Source organism: Cloeon dipterum, chromosome X, assembly GCF_949628265.1.
Source record: "Cloeon dipterum chromosome X, ieCloDipt1.1, whole genome shotgun sequence".
NCBI classification, from domain to species: Eukaryota; Metazoa; Arthropoda; class Insecta; order Ephemeroptera; family Baetidae; genus Cloeon; species Cloeon dipterum.
Genome location: NC_088790.1, coordinates 27,376,170 through 27,391,931, shown reverse-complemented (window position 1 = coordinate 27,391,931; position 15,762 = coordinate 27,376,170). Strand labels below are relative to the sequence as shown.

General features: G+C 38.2%; 2 protein-coding genes across 4 annotated transcripts in view; one reads left to right on the top strand and one right to left on the bottom strand.

Annotated features, from left to right (window-relative positions):
* The window catches only part of cyc (cycle), a 34,326-nt gene extending 21,120 nt beyond the window's left edge, over nt 1-13,206 (top strand). For 2 of the 3 annotated variants that reach the window (XM_065493799.1, XM_065493797.1), the window contains exons 3-10: nt 4,431-4,514; nt 6,099-6,336; nt 7,129-7,339; nt 7,400-7,582; nt 8,868-9,265; nt 10,583-10,808; nt 10,975-11,165; nt 12,093-13,206. In XM_065493799.1, coding sequence (XP_065349871.1) covers nt 4,431-4,514; nt 6,099-6,336; nt 7,129-7,339; nt 7,400-7,582; nt 8,868-9,265; nt 10,583-10,808; nt 10,975-11,165; nt 12,093-12,455 — 1,894 coding nt within the window. In that variant the 3' untranslated portion in view covers nt 12,456-13,206. The remainder of the gene's footprint in view (nt 1-4,430; nt 4,515-6,098; nt 6,337-7,128; nt 7,340-7,399; nt 7,583-8,867; nt 9,266-10,582; nt 10,809-10,974; nt 11,166-12,092) is intronic. The other variant, XM_065493798.1, reaches the window with a different exon arrangement.
* Nucleotides 13,196-15,479, bottom strand: asrij. Its single transcript, XM_065493800.1, has 6 exons — nt 15,314-15,479; nt 15,123-15,246; nt 14,594-14,771; nt 14,376-14,539; nt 13,410-13,518; nt 13,196-13,352 (listed from the first exon to the last, which is right to left on the bottom strand). The coding sequence occupies exons 1-6, from the start codon at nt 15,383-15,385 to the stop codon at nt 13,244-13,246; spliced, it is 756 nt and encodes a 251-aa protein (XP_065349872.1). The 5' UTR covers nt 15,386-15,479; the 3' UTR covers nt 13,196-13,243.
* Between the last annotated feature and the right edge of the window lie 283 nt (nt 15,480-15,762).

The window sequence follows — 15,762 nt, the reverse complement described above, 5'->3', positions numbered from 1 at the left end:
ATTATTTTTCTTGAGAAATCGCAAAAATCCTTTGAAAAGTTTAAATTGAGTTGCAAAATACAATCAGAATTTGGCCTCTTGAGCAGCACGTGTGTATTATTTTTAATTGGCGCGCAAAGGAGCACTCGACAAAGTGACTGTTTACTTCGATTTTTAATTAACGAAGGCGCGCTGTTGGAGATATTGCCGGTTATGAAATCAAGAGACTAATCACGGAGGAAAATCGATAGGTAAAGAGACGCGAGGAACAGAGCCGTCTGACTAATCAGCTTACGTAGCATTGCACTGAAAAACAAACACGATATTTATTACGTCAATCTTTTTTATGTCTCTATTTTCATGGCTTTTTATACGCATCGTAATGCAAAAATATGTAGTAATTTGTGATTTCGCAATGAGGAAAATTCCTTATTCATTTTGTATGTGAATGTTGAATATTTAATTCCCAGATGCATGAATTGACTGGAATGTCTAGATATGGATAATTTTTATTTAAATCCACTAAAATTTTTAAAATATTGCTGGTTTATTTTCAATCTTTACAGTAAAATTTAGAATGATCATTTTTAAATTCATAATATACAGCGGGGGCCAGGTGTGCGATAAAATTGGTTCGCACTGCGCAGATCCAAGATGGCGTCTGAATGTGGGAAACAAAAAGCTCTTTGGATTGCCGTACGAGTGTCAAGAGTTTGTTTTTACGATCCAAAAGACACAAATAATACAAGTAATGCAAATTATGCGTCACAATTTTGACCAAAACTTGCTTTTTTCGCGCATTTTCACGTGACCGTTTTTTCGCGCCATACTCCACCGGACGCCAAATCTGCGCGTCGCACGAATCTGGCCCCCGCTGATAATATACATAGAGTCATGTCTTCAATAAAATTTTCTGCATAAATATTTTGGCACTGATTACAATCCAGAACTGTCACGGCCGGATGGCAAGAAGTCCCTGGGCATGGCTTATTATAGCCAAATAAACAAGCACGCCGAGTTAAATCTTGAGCTTCATCCCGTCAAGGAGTTTAATTAATTTCTCTCACTTACATTGTCGTGCCGACAACGCAGGCAGGTGTTGGTTAATTAAGCCGACGTAATCAAAATATGTATCAGAGAGAGTCGATAATCAAATCAAGCGCAACTGACTTCAAAGGCACACGCGGGTTATTTCATGGTATACGCGCGAGATTGTATTGAGAAACCCGCGTGAATGTAAGCCCGCGACGACGACGATCATTTTTGCTAGAGAGTAACAATCAAGACGCGCGGGGTGCCGCACTCGCATGGCTTCTCGGGCTAAATAACTGGATCGCTAACCAATTAAGAGAAACTCGGCATGGTTGCCGCACGCACTATATTATACTTATTATTTTCTGCTCAGACCGCAAAATAATGCCTTGCTGGAGCTACAGAGGCAGCGATTAAATTTTATTGAAGTCTACGAAATTAAAAATGATTTGGAAGACAGATAAATTGCATTAAAATTTGTCATATTTGCTTGGCCCCATTTTGGTTTCAATACGAATTTGGCAAATTTTTACTTTGCTTTTTTGCATCGAGGAAAAATTGTTGGAATTCAACAGTTGCATAAACCCGTAGTGTTCGAAGCCGCCAACAGATGGTACCACTAAATACTATAGTAATAAATTTATTTTTGAGGCTTTTCCGTAGTGATTTCAGACTCAATCCTGACACTGTGGGTTCTTCCCTTAAAATATTTTCTTTTGACGTGCTGAAAACCAAAATCAGTCCAGCCATTCGCCGTAGAATCATGACAAACTATTTTTTGAAATAAAACAATATTTTTCGACGATTCTACGGCGAATGGCTGGATTGATTTTGGTTTTCAGCACGTCAAAAGAAAACATATTAAGTGAAAAATTCATATTGGCAGGATTGGGCCTGAAATCACAGCAGAAGTGAATTACAAATAAATTTAATACTAACAATAACGTCTATGGTGGCGCCATTTGTTAGCGGATTCAAACACTAAGGGTTTATGCAACTGGTCAATTTTATTTTTTGCAAGGAAATTTGGCTTGAAGACAAAAATGGTAGATTTTATTGATGGATTTGATAGTAAATTTTATTATCTTCCTATATACAGGGACTTTTGCTGACTCAGTAGCTATAAAAATTAAGTTGCAATATTTCCTGTCTCAAATGGCATTTTTTGTTAGGTCTTGCTGCACAGGATTATTGTTTTTTTGCTCATTTTTATTCTCAATCTGTTCTTGCAGTCGAATCATGTTTAGTTTCAAACGTTTTTTAAAATTACTATATTTGTACAGATGCGTCGTGAGTTTAGTCACCTTAAAGAGCTTCCCATGGCTATTAATTTTTAATTGTTTAAAATTGGAAAGACAAACTTTTGAGGAGATGGCGAAAGTTTTGTTCTCCTTAAAAATGGGTAAATTTTTATGATAAGCAGAAAAATATCAGCATATTTTCTACGAGAAATTTTTATTGTTTATATGAGCTCACATTTGATCTTTTAATTTAAATTGATTAATTTTCCAATATTTTTGTTTTTGTTTGTCAGAAGAAACCCATCCGTTTTCTTATTGATTGAAATGCATATAGATTCGTTAGAGAAATGCAACTCGAAATCAACAAGCGTTTGAAAACTGATGGATAATCTCGAAACAGAAAAAGTAGGTGGAAATTTTGTATTGCAAATTATTCACCTCTTCATATCTAGTTGACTAGAAAGGTTACGAAATCTAGAATATAGTGTTCGTTTACAATATTCAGCAACTTCCTATTTCATATTCTAAGCCACAACGGCACACTGCTATTGGAGTGTTTTGTTTTGTTGTCATTCCCATATTTGTATAGGAAAGGTTACAGCAACATGATAGAACGTCACACGACTGATCGCGATACTAATTTGTAAATTACTTTTGAATCTAAATGCGGAAACAGAATGGTCAAAGTTGTATAAGCCGTGGCAGTGACGTCACGCTGTACCTTTCCCCTCGGCGGTCAGCACACGCATAATTTTGCACCTCAAATGAAGATTGAGCGAGCGATCGAGACGCATATTAGAGACGATAAATAATTCAAAACGCAACCTTGTTTTCTTGAGAAATGTTAAAGTCCGCGCCCTGTACCCGAGCGCGTCCTTGCTTGTATGCTGATGCATATAAACGCATCCTACTGAAAATTCATTCGGCTGTCACCCCGATTCCTAATCGTCATTCTTCATTCCAAAATGCTCAGCCCTTGCGTAATCTGACGTGTTTTAAAGAGCACTGCAACTCTTAAGCTTCCCAAAGCCTCTAGATCACATCACGCTCCTTTTTTGCTCCTATCCAGATGCATTTTGAAATCAGGTTGGTTTGAATCTTCTGTTTTAGCCAAATCATTTATATTTTGGTTCACTGCAGATGCAGATGCCTAGTCATTTCTTTGTGACAATTCTTCCGCACGAAAAGCTTTAGACCAACAAAAGATCATCGCAAATCTGATAAATTTTGGAATTCTGAAAATGAAAATCAACTATAACCTTTACCATTAATTATGTTCTCTGATAATTATAAAATAGTTAAGATTTGCCCAGATTTGCCATTTAAATTTCTGAGTAAATCAGCTCTAATGTTTGCAGATGTTAATCAAAAGCGCCGAGCACAGTCTCCTTAAAGAAAATCACGATTTAGTTCTCCAGAATGGTAATTTACCCCATGATGAGCACACCGTTGGATATATCATGACGAGAAGAACCAAAATCAAGCGAAAAAACATTTAATTTTTTCGAGGAATTTGGCAAAATTTTAAATTTAGCTGTCACTCAAACCAATTTAGATTTTTGCTCATTATTAAAAGATAATTAATCCACAAAATAATTCGATTAACTGTTCATTGTAGTTCTGTGTTAGAGTTGTGGCGATTTTAATGAAATTTTCCCCATGGCCCATAACTTGACCAACTTAACAAAAAAATCTGTGTCATTAAAAAATATTATCCGTTAAAAAACTAAAATCCGCATGGCGATTTTGAGCTGAAAATACAAAATTATTTTCTCTTCATTTCAGGATTTAAATCTACAATTGAATTTTCTCCGGTTATATTTTGTGCAAATCGAACGAAAAATTATAAATTTTTATGTTGAGAAGAATCATCCATTTGAAGCTGAAATACTTTTTTTTAAATATTTCTTGGCTTGGAAGCTGTTTCATTCATCATGCTCTTAACAGTTATATTAAAATCCGTTATATGTTCGCGATGAAATTGGGACGCAGAGTTTTCGCGAGTTGTTCGTTATTAGGATCCGCGATTGCACGCTGTTTCAGGGCCGAAGAGAACACTACTATCTCATTGTAATTTATCTTTAAGAAAGCGGAAATGTCGAAATTGATATGAAGATTTATTCCTTTTGTGTTTCATCACGTGAAATATAATAAAATTTATGCGTTTGTTTGTTGCAGGGATGCGAGCGACGCGGACGATGATCTGCTGGGCGACGAGGCCGGGGGCAAGATGCCGCGCAGTGCCGAGGACAGCTGCAAGAAGTGAGTGTCCGCGTCCTCCGCGATTGCATAATGCCAGCCCCTAATCCGTTTATATGTATTTTTACCCCCCACTGATCGGATTACGAGATCGGTGTGCGAGTGACATCACAGCAGAGAAGCCGGTGAAGAGCGCGAGAAGCTCCGCTCGGAACGCGCGCGCCCAAGAAATTTTACGCTAATAAGTTCACGACCGCCAAAATATAGTATAGAGGGACTTGTTGGCTGTTCGACCGCGAAGCGACGAGGGACGACAGCGTAAATCTCATAATTGGAATGAGAAAGAATTTTGACCTGCATTCGGTGGAGCCATACGTTGGTCTTCCAAATTGACGATTTAATATGATTGCCTAATTTTGTATATATGTCAATTCTTTTCTTTTTACTCTATCAACGGGAATCTTAATATTGACAAATATTTCACTCGACGAATGCTTAGAAAATGGAGTTAAAAATTAAAATTAGAGTCTTCAGAACGTGTAGGTGTTAGCTTAAACGTCAATAAAACACCTTATTCCATGCTTCAAAAATACAAAATTAAATTTATGCATGTTTTGCTGATTGAATTTCCAATTTAGCAACGTGATTTAATTCTAGGGCTAGGAATTTAAGATGATTTACCTTTAAACACTAGATGGGAATATGAATTACGCAATTTTAAAACTTTAGTTTTGCACCTAAAACAGTCTCAAAACCCATTTTTGAGCTGAAATTCCAAAAATTTTTAGCCTTTTTAGTTTTATATGAATCAGCGGGGCCAGATTCGTGCGACGCGCAGATGTGGCGTCCGGTGGATAGTGGCGCGAAAAAACAGTCACGTAAAAATGCGCGAAATTGTGACATAATTTGCATTTCTTGTACTAATTGTGTCTTTTGAATCGTAAAAACAAACTATTGACACTCGTACGGGAATCCAAAGAGAGCTTTTTGTTTCCCACATCCAGACGCCATCTTGGATCTGCGCAGTGGGAACCAATTTTATCGCACATCTGGACCCCGCTGATATTAATATAAATATGTCAATTTACAATTATTAAGAACTGACCGTTTCTACGCTCCTAATTTTAATCTTGATATTTACGGAATATTAGCTTCAAATATGGCAAGCCAAATAGTTTTAATTATTGAAAAAGGTTTCGGACCAAGAGAAACTCCCAATTCCAATTCTTTTTCTTCCCAAAAAATTATTATAATTCACGTGTGCGAAACCATCTTCATTTATAACCTCATTGAAGAAGCTATACAATTTTAAAATAGTTAAAATCTCCAAAAATGTGCTACATGCTGGCAAAATTACGCATTATTGCTTGAAAATAACCATTTTCATGTCCTACACCTCTTTATTATTTTAAAACATGAGCTTTTGTCAGAAACCGTTCACATTCTACTGAACAAAAATCGCGAAAAATTTATCAGAAAAAAATTATTCATTTTTTTCATTCAATTTCGATCATTTGCAAACATTAAATAATTTAATTCAAGTGTCAAGATTCCACATACAAATTAAATAATTCGATATTGTCCTGCAACTATTACCCTTCACTCTGGATTATTTTTTTGTTAAATTTCGTGTCATGATGTCCACAGACAAAACCACAGCGAAATTGAAAAGAGACGTCGTGACAAAATGAACACGTACATCACCGAGCTGTCCAAGATGGTGCCCATGTGCCACGCGATGTCCAGGAAACTGGACAAACTGACCGTGCTGCGGATGGCCGTGCAGCACCTCAAGACGATCCGCGGCGCCGTCCACTCGTACACCGAGGGACACTACAAACCGGCCTTCCTCACCGACGAGGAGCTCAAGCATCTCATCCTCCAAGTAAGAATATTAGCTTTCAACTGCATCTTGGAGAGGATGATTTTTATCATATTTCTATATAGCAAACAGATCAAACGGGGATAGACTTTTTAATTTTCTATAGATTTTTGCTTTTTATCGCTAGAAAGTAAATTTGAATTTTGATTTTTGGGAGAGTTTGCACAATTAATCAAATATATAATTTTTAATGCGGATCAGCAGAGTAGCTTTAAACATATAGCAATATTAATTTGTAATTTCCAAAAGAAATATTCCAAGGTCATTTATTTGAAAAAAGACAACAATTTTCCAGCATTTAACTAACATCTACTTCACCTGATGGATTTTCTTATTTTTCGCCCTTTGTTTAGTACTGCAAAGCTGCCACAAGATGGCGCCAGATGTGAAATATGAAATTGATTTTAGTCGCATTACTCCGACAAAATATATTTCTTCACCAAGATTCGACGAGAAAAAGGTCGCTGGAGTTATTTCAAACACTCATAATTTTTTTCAATGCTACGCTACCAGCAGATTTTATTATTAAACTTAAAACTACCATCAGTGAACTTAACTACTTGAACCATAATTAGCTTAAAGTATCAAATAGCACGTGAGAGTTTGGATTAAAAAATCTGTTAAATTTTGAAAAACCAGAATGAGGTCAAAATAAAACGGTTTTTGGTTTTCAAAATGTCTGACGAGAAGATTGAATAAAATGAACCCTACGTAATGCGATATTTTAAGTTAAATGGTTTCAGTTTTAAATTTCACTCTTGGATAAATTTCCCAACAAACGAATGCAAATTTCAGGCCGCCGAGGGTTTCCTCTTTGTGGTGGGCTGTGACCGAGGCAGGATCCTCTACGTTTCCGAGTCGGTGTCTCAGGTGCTCAACTATTCTCAGGGTGACCTCCTGGGCCAAAGCTGGTTCGATATTCTGCACCCCAAGGACGTGGCCAAAGTCAAGGAGCAGCTTTCGAGCTCCGACCTCAGCCCTCGGGAGAGACTGATCGACGCCAAAAGTGAGCGTCCTTAATAATCTTCTCCATCAGGTGTTTGAGAAAGAAATTCAAATTCAACAGCAATGTTGCCTGTGAAGACGGACATGCCGCAGGGTGTGTCCAGGCTGTGCCCTGGGGCGCGGCGCTCGTTTTTCTGCAGGATGAAGTGCAAGGCGAACAGCCACGTCAAGGAAGAGGTCGACACCACGTCCAATGGCAACTCGAATAACTCCTGCCACAGGAGAAAAAAGTCGCAGAACTCAGGCAAATGCATTTAAATTCTTCAAAATTGTTACTATATACTATATTAAATATAACTCTAGTCGTTTTTTGGACTGGAAATGATCATTTATTTCTGGCTAGATTAGTCTTTCTCGTTGGCATTGAAAAAAGGGAAATATTTTAAATCTATAACTTTTTTTACACATTTTTCCTTGCTAATCAAAAATTTTTAAATGATTTGACGGTTTTGTCTACGCCGGAGATTAGGAAATAAATAGGTCATTGATTGATTAAAATCCTCGTATAAGTCTAATTATTATTATTTTTTTTAGTTCAAATGCCAGGGAAAAATATTTAATTTTGGAAACATCTAAATTAGAATTTTGAAATATCATAGAGAAGATTATTGAGAACATTTGCGGAATTATTGAGTTAATCGTTTTCGACTTTTTCTCCGTCTGTCAGAGATGGCAAAAGCTGATTAATTTAGTTGAAAAATAGCTCAACGGGCGCTGACTCAACTCACTTGCTGGTTTTCGCGCCTTTCCAGCGGCTTTGGGGACAAATGCCTGGCGTTTCAATCAAAGAACTCGGTGCGGGGCAGGGTTGCAGTTGATTAAAATATATATATTTTTTTTCAATTTTAACCAGTTTCTTGCAGGAAATGTTTGCACCTCAGTTTTCAATAATTTTCTAATTATTAGCTCATGAACTCGATTTGAAAAATTGTCAGAGATAAATTTTTAGAAAAATTGAGGCAGCAAATGGCAATTTAAAAGAAAAAATCTGCGCAGTAGAGGGAATTTAGACAACTCCGACCGAAAATTTAAGATTTTCACAGGGAAATGTTGAATAAATTCATTTCTTGGGCAAGAAATTGGTAAAAATTGAGTGGTAAATCCGTTAAAAACCCCGGGTGGTAAGCAAATAATGCAACCCTGGTGCGGGGAGGCTCCTCTGCGGCCACTCGGTCCCCATGTTATCCTCTCGGCGGTGTTATTGGGATCCGGTGAGCTCATAGCCGAAGGATGTTCTGAGGCTTCTGAATATCATCGCATTTGAGCTAAACCAAACACTCGGAATTAAACCTTTAATTAATCAATTTTATTTTTAAATTTTAAGAGGATCCCGTAAACTCTGCACAAAATCCTGGTTCGTAACATAAATTTCAACCTAACGTTTTAAAACTTAAAATCCACAAATATATATAAAGACAGTGGGAGAGCGACGGTCACGACGGTGCGTCGACGTAAGATGCCAGCCTCCGTTGATTATTTTAATATTCAATCGATCGAAAAAGCGTAATATGTATCTGCTTTGTGTGCAGATCGGCGGTACAGTGTGATCCAGTGCACGGGCTACCTCAAGTCGTGGGCGCCGGCGAAAATGGGTCTGGAGGAGCCGGACGGCGAAGACGGCGAGTCGGCGAGCCACTTGTCGTGCCTGGTGGCCGTCGGCCGCATCCAGCCGCCGCCCCCGAGCGTCGGTCACCACCCCAACCCGTCGCAGGCGCCGCCCAACCTGCGCAGCATCGAGTTCGTCTCCAGGCACGCGCTCGACGGAAAGTTCCTGTTCGTGGACCAAAGGGCCACCCTGGTGCTCGGCTTCCTGCCGCAGGAGCTGCTCGGCACCAGCATGTACGAGTACTACTGCCCCGACGACGTGCCCCACCTGGCCGAGTCGCACAAGGTGGCCCTCCAGTCTTCGGAAAGGGTCACCACACAGGTTCGGAAATTTTCTTCTCAATTTTTTTTTGTTCAGGGGAACCCAATCACCGCTAAATTGCCGATTTTTCTGGTTTTGAATTCCTCTAATTTAAAGGAATTATATCTCTTGATTATTAGAATCCACCCGATTTGTGACCGGCCGGTAAAACCACATTTTATGTGGATTTTCGGCTTTTTCCAAAATATACGACTGAAGGATGTAAATGATTATAAAATTGTTACTCTTTCTTAAACAATCTATAGTTAAAAAAGACAAAAAATTCATGACTAAAAATGCAGCTCACGTGTTTCTTTTAGCAATGCAGTTTTTTTTTGTTTCAAAAAATGCGGGGTTTTGCCTATGGGTTTAAATGAAAGAGAGCATGACTTGTTTCTAAATTAACCGTTGGACAGAGCTTTTTTTAAATATTTCCGAAAGGAAATCATCATTTCGAAGGACAGAAAATGTAACACCATTCAAATCTTAAACAAATGAGAATTATGCAAGGTTGCAAATAACCCGCATTTTTTTAAAAAAATGCAGTGCAGTGGTAAATTGCGTTTTTTTTTATTTTTACCAGTTTCTTGCAGGCAATGTTTTCTTTTTATTATTTTTTGCTCATGACCTCGACTTGAAAATTTGCCAGAAATAAATTTTTGGATAAACTGATGCAGGAAAATGGCAATTTAAAAGAAAATATCTGCACAGTGGAGGAAATTTTGAGCAATCCAACCGAAATTTTAGATTTTTACAGAAGAAAAATGGAATAAATTCATTTCTTGCAATTCTTGCGCAAGAAATTGAGTGGAAAAAACCGTTAAAAACCAGTTGTGAAAAAACCTGGTGGTAAGCAAATGCAACCCTGCAATTATGTTGAGAGAAATAATGTTAATTTACAAATTAAATGTGATGAAAATTGATATATTAAAAATAACTTGTAATACCACGGTAAAATTTAAAATCAGGAAACCTTTTCCGCGTACGTAACAAAACAAAAACCTATTATGTATAGTTGTGTCGAGTGTGTCTCTTGACAGTGAAAATATTACGTTATGCAACGTCAATACACACGTGCCGCTCAGGTTGCATAGCCTGCTATAAGTGACAGTTTATTTATTACAGCAGTGACATGGACTTGTCAAGCAGAGATATTAAAATTATTTAGATGACAGAATTTCATTTTAATTTTCTGCTTAACAAAGTATTAAATACGACCAATTGCGAATGAATTTTAATTTTGTTTTAAATGAAATATAAACATCCTTAAATGTATTAGATTTTTTATTTAAATATTTTTCCACTTGTTTGGATTAAATATAAAATTTTTGTCTGCAGGGATACAGATTTCGTAGCAAGGACGGTTCATTCGTGCGCATGCAGAGCGAATGGCGGGCGTTCTGCAATCCGTGGACGCGCGACGTCGAGTACCTGGTGGCCAAGAATTGTCTGCTGCGCCAGACCAACACCGTGCCGCAACAGCAGCAACAACAACCACAACAACAACAGCTCACACCGCTGGTGCCGGCGAATATGGACAACTTTTTCTGTGACAGCATGAAAAGTAAGCCCTCTCGAAAATTAGTACATTCATTTGAAGCGAAAACAATTCTTCCTCTCGCCCCGCCTTTGCAACTCCTCTGCATCTTTTAATTTTTCTATTCTTTCTTTCTTTCTTTCCAAATTGCCTCTCTTTCATCCGATTGGAATACAAACGTGATTATTTGTAGCAAATGGGAGTCCAGGCGGCCGTGAAATTACGCGAGCGATTAGTTCGCACGTGGAAGCTAGTAAAATTGGCCGGCAAATTGCAGAAGAGGCGCTGGACACTCGACGCAGGGGAAACGTGCCTTCAGAGTCGCCCTCCGTCAGCAACTCACCTTCCTCCCCTGGCTTTGAACTAGGACAAAGTTCTTTGCAGGTATGTAATTACATTTCCAACTAAAAGGCATGAGAGGAATAAAAAACTTGATTAGGCTTGAAAAAAATGGATCTAAATTCTGAATTTTCAAATTACTGGATTTAAGAAATTTAATTATTAAATAATCTTCTCAAAAATGGAAAAAATATAGTGGGCAAAAATCGCCTTTGAATTTGAATCGATAATTAAATTCATTGACCGCCAAAAACCTCAATTCAAAGAGACGAACGGATAAAACAATAACAATATATTTATAAATGCACATAAATTATTTTTTGAACCTGTAAATGGTTACCTTTGACCTGTGCTGTAAATTATAGACCATCATTTTTTACTGGGCTACACTCAACTTAACAAATCTTTTGCTATTTTGAACTACTTTGGGAAGTAAATATGCGTCATATTTGTCGCTTTGAGCATTTGTATTTAGTAAAGAAAAAAAATTAAGTGGCTCTCTAGAGCAAAAAATATTCAGATTTTTTACCTCCAATGAAATAAATGAAAAGATGAAAAATGGTAATAAAATGAAGGTGTTTTTTTCATTTTTTAATATTATATTCCATTAAGAGTCCCTATTAAATACTTTAATTAAAAAAAACGGCAAAGGCCTAAAAACTGCTAGCTCCCAAAAAACGTCTAAAATTCACAGCCCAATTTTCTCCAAATTAAAAGAGTCAATTTTACCATAATATTAACACGCAGTCTAGTTGTCTTATTCGTCTCATGCTATAGGAATACCTAAAATATTTAAACTTTGGAAACTTACGATGAAATTATATAGAATTTCAGTTTTGTCATGCCCGAGTGGAATTTTTGGCCTGAACATGTCAGTATAATTGGTCTTGTTTTGAATCAAACTGATTGCAATACGTCATCTTGAGTATAAATATTTTCTGTGCTCGTCACTAATCAAAATATTTTCTGCAGTTGATCGGCAACGGCAACAGCGACGAAAACTACAACCGGAACAGCGCCCTGACGCGGCAGAACAGCCACTCGGTGACGCTGTGCAACGAGGAGAAGGACGAGGAGGAACTGCTGCTGCGCGACATGATGGCGCCGGCGGCCACGGTGGTGGTGCAGCCGGCCTCGCCACCCAACGGCCACTCGCCGTCGGCCACGACGCCGACCACCAACAGCCAGTCGTCGGAGGCGCCGCAGAACCACAGCACCACGTCCAACGACGGCAATGACGAGGCGGCCATGGCCGTCATCATGTCGCTGCTAGAGGCCGACGCAGGCCTCGGCGGCCCCGTCGACTTCTCCGGCCTCCCGTGGCCGCTTCCTTGAACCCTGACACACGCAACGGACTTGTGAACAGTTAACACAATAGTGAGATTCAACGCGGAACTTGTGTAAATATTTTTGGCGGGAAGTTTTGCAAGTGCGTTTCTTTGAGGCTTTTTCTATTCATCTTCGCACAACCGTGTGAAGGAGAAAACATGAATATTTTAAACCAACTCTGGGCCCTTTAATGAGAAAATTGGCGCAGTCATTTTTGCTTTGGTAAATATATATAATAGTAATTTAAATGTCTTTTAAGTGGAAAAAATAAATTTCTTTTTGACAGAAGCAAAATAATGGTCCTCAAGGAAATGCAACTTGAATTTTTGTGAATAATTTAAATGTGATACTACCTTGAGTTGTAGAAAATGGTCTGTGTGAATGTGGCTTGAGCAGACATTCAAATTACCGCTGTACAAAATTTAGTTTTCTGATCTCATAGGCAGTCTTCATTTATACTCACTCTCGTATTGGCACTTTGAAAATTTAATTGCTAAACTTTCTGGCACTCATGTCATCTGTTAATTCACAGCTATATGTATTTGAAATTATTTGTTATCATGTGTAAGTCGTTCATGTTCTGGCCAAGAGCTACCGTTGCACTTACACGATGTCATGAACAAAAACTGGAAGCAGAACTTAAACGACAAACGCAAACGGTCAATTGCACAAACATAACTCAACCAATTCCACTAAATGAGCGATTGTAAATCTGTGCAAATAAATAGTTGCCAGTAATTTTGAAAAAAACAAACAATTTTAATTTTCATTTTAACAATGAGTATCACTTAAACCTAAGTAGACCGAATCCACGTATCACCATATTGGTTGGTTTGCTCGCCAGGTGCAGGTGGCGGAGGACCTCTAGAGGCTGCGGGCAAATCTGGCTGCAGCATCAACCCCCTGCAAATGCATTGATTTAAAGAGCATGCCAACACAGTGGTTGAAGTAATTTCTCACCTGTTTGACGACGATCGCTTCTTTTCGAAGTCTTCCCGGTTCTGCGCCCTCAGGTCTTCATAAGTTGTCGTTTTTGTGGCCGCTGGGAGGGGATCTTCCATGAGGTAGCCTGAAACGCAAGATTGCACAGATTAATAAAGCTAATAATTGTCAGGAATGTTTCCACTCATTAAATATTTTTCAGCATTAGGGATGAATAAAATCATTTAGACCTACAAATGGAGCATAACTTTGAATTTGAATTTAACCGTTTTTTTCAGGGAACTGTTTTTCCGTGCAAATCACCAGGGTCCAGATTTGTGCGACCTCTATAAAAAAACCTCCATGGCTGCTTTTTTTGTGGTTTTTTCTTGGTGCAAAACAAACGCAAAATAATGTTACTGCAACAATCAGCGTTTCAATTGAACGCCTTTGGTGCGGGAAGGCGAAAAAACAGGGGTGCAAAAAGACTACATTTAAAAAAATGCAGTGCACTGGTAAAAAATAAACGTTTTTTATTTCAATTTTCACCAGTTTCTTGCAGTTTCTTGTTTTCACCTTATTTGTCAATATTTTTTTAATAATTAGCTTATAACCTCGATTTGAAAAATTGTCAGAGATAAATTTATTGAGAAATTAAGGCAGTTTAAAAGAAAAAATCTGCACAATGGAGGTAATTTTTACCACTCCGACCGCAAATTTTCGATTTTCGCATGGGAAATATGGAATAAATTCATTTCTTGCGCAAGATATTGGTAAAAATTGAGTGGCAAAAACCGTTAAAAACCAGGTGGTCCTGCAAAAAGATGACCACATTAGGACCAAAGCTCCCAGGCAGCCACACGGGCCCCAGCAGAGTGGTTCGAGAGAAAAAAATAAAAGAAAACATCTTTGAAACATAATTTTCTATATAAACATGTGCACTCTTCCTTGGCAAACACCTCCACAAGCGCAACCCCCACTTAAAAATGAAAGTTTGTTTCTCACCGTCATCGAAAGGCTTCTGACTCGTGTCGATAGACGTGAGTGGCTTGGTGAAGTCGAGTTCTGTGCTATTCCTGGGGCCGTGGTCCGAGTAGACCTGGAAGGAGTCGGCCACAAGGCCCGTCGTAGGTCCTGCTCCCAGGCTCAGGCCCGAATCGAAGCTGAACCTGCAATGCCGGCATTAATTCCGAGACACTCATCATCATTTCTGTAGCACTTACGAATCTCCTAATTGGTTCTTTTTCTTCCTAAGCGCGTCTGCAAGAGGACTGTTGGGCAGTTTCATGATTTTCTCCATGCACTGCTTTTGGTAAGAGATTTTGCCAAGAAAGTAGCCGGCGATGACTGCAAGACCGACCTTGGGCGCTACTCCCCACCGTGGACTAGGTTTCAGGAATCCTAAAACAAATACATAATATTTGTAATCAGTGAAATGACAATTAATTTATCATCCCAATGATAAAATAAATTTGTTTATTGAGCAATGTAAAATTCCTTCAATAAATTAAAAGTTAGAAGTTATAAATATTTTTGAAACCTCTAAGTTATGTGGAACAAAAGTTTCATGAGAAAGAAACTGACCCTGTACTAACTCCAATTTTTATGACTCACAACGGTTATGCAACCATAAAATATTTGTTTTCGCTTAAATTTGTGAAATTTGTGATGCAATATCGATTTAAAAATCTACAAAATTAGTGTTCTCTTACAGAAAATACCAAAAATATCAAAATTTCAGCATTTTCTTACCAGCTTTAGTAGCGTAAAATGCTCCTAGTCCAAGAAAAGTGCCGATGGGCAGCGACCTTTGATAAAAGCTCTCTCGGTTGCATTCCTTGAAAACTCTCACTTCGTCGGCAGTAAATTTGTACGGCTGTAAAATTCATTTTTTATAAGACGCAATGCGTATTTTGATTATTTGCTCAGCAACAAAATCTCACCCCAGAGCGACCATCAAAAGGGTTGACTGGCTGCTGTGCTGCTACGCTTTGCTGGCTGTTGTACGGGTCCATGTGGACCGAGTTTCAGCCCAATTTAACTGATTTCTGTCACAATTCAACGAGCCTTCAACAGTCTTGAAGGGCACTTTTGTTTACATTCGTCTGAAAACATGTGTTTTGAAGGTGAACTATAAATAAAGAGGCTCAAAAGTTGAGCGGTCGATGACCGCGGCATTTCAAAGAAGAAATGTGAGCAATGGAAAATTTGAAATTCGCGCCATGCATAGCGTATCCTATTCTTTATCTTTTTATTCAGCAAAAACTGACCGGTATATTCATTAAATCGGTTAAAACCGGTAGTAAGAACAAAAACCTGTTTCTGACTATTGCTTGATCTATGTATTGAAAATCTAAAAAATCGTCAGTGGATTTTATTTATTACGTAACTG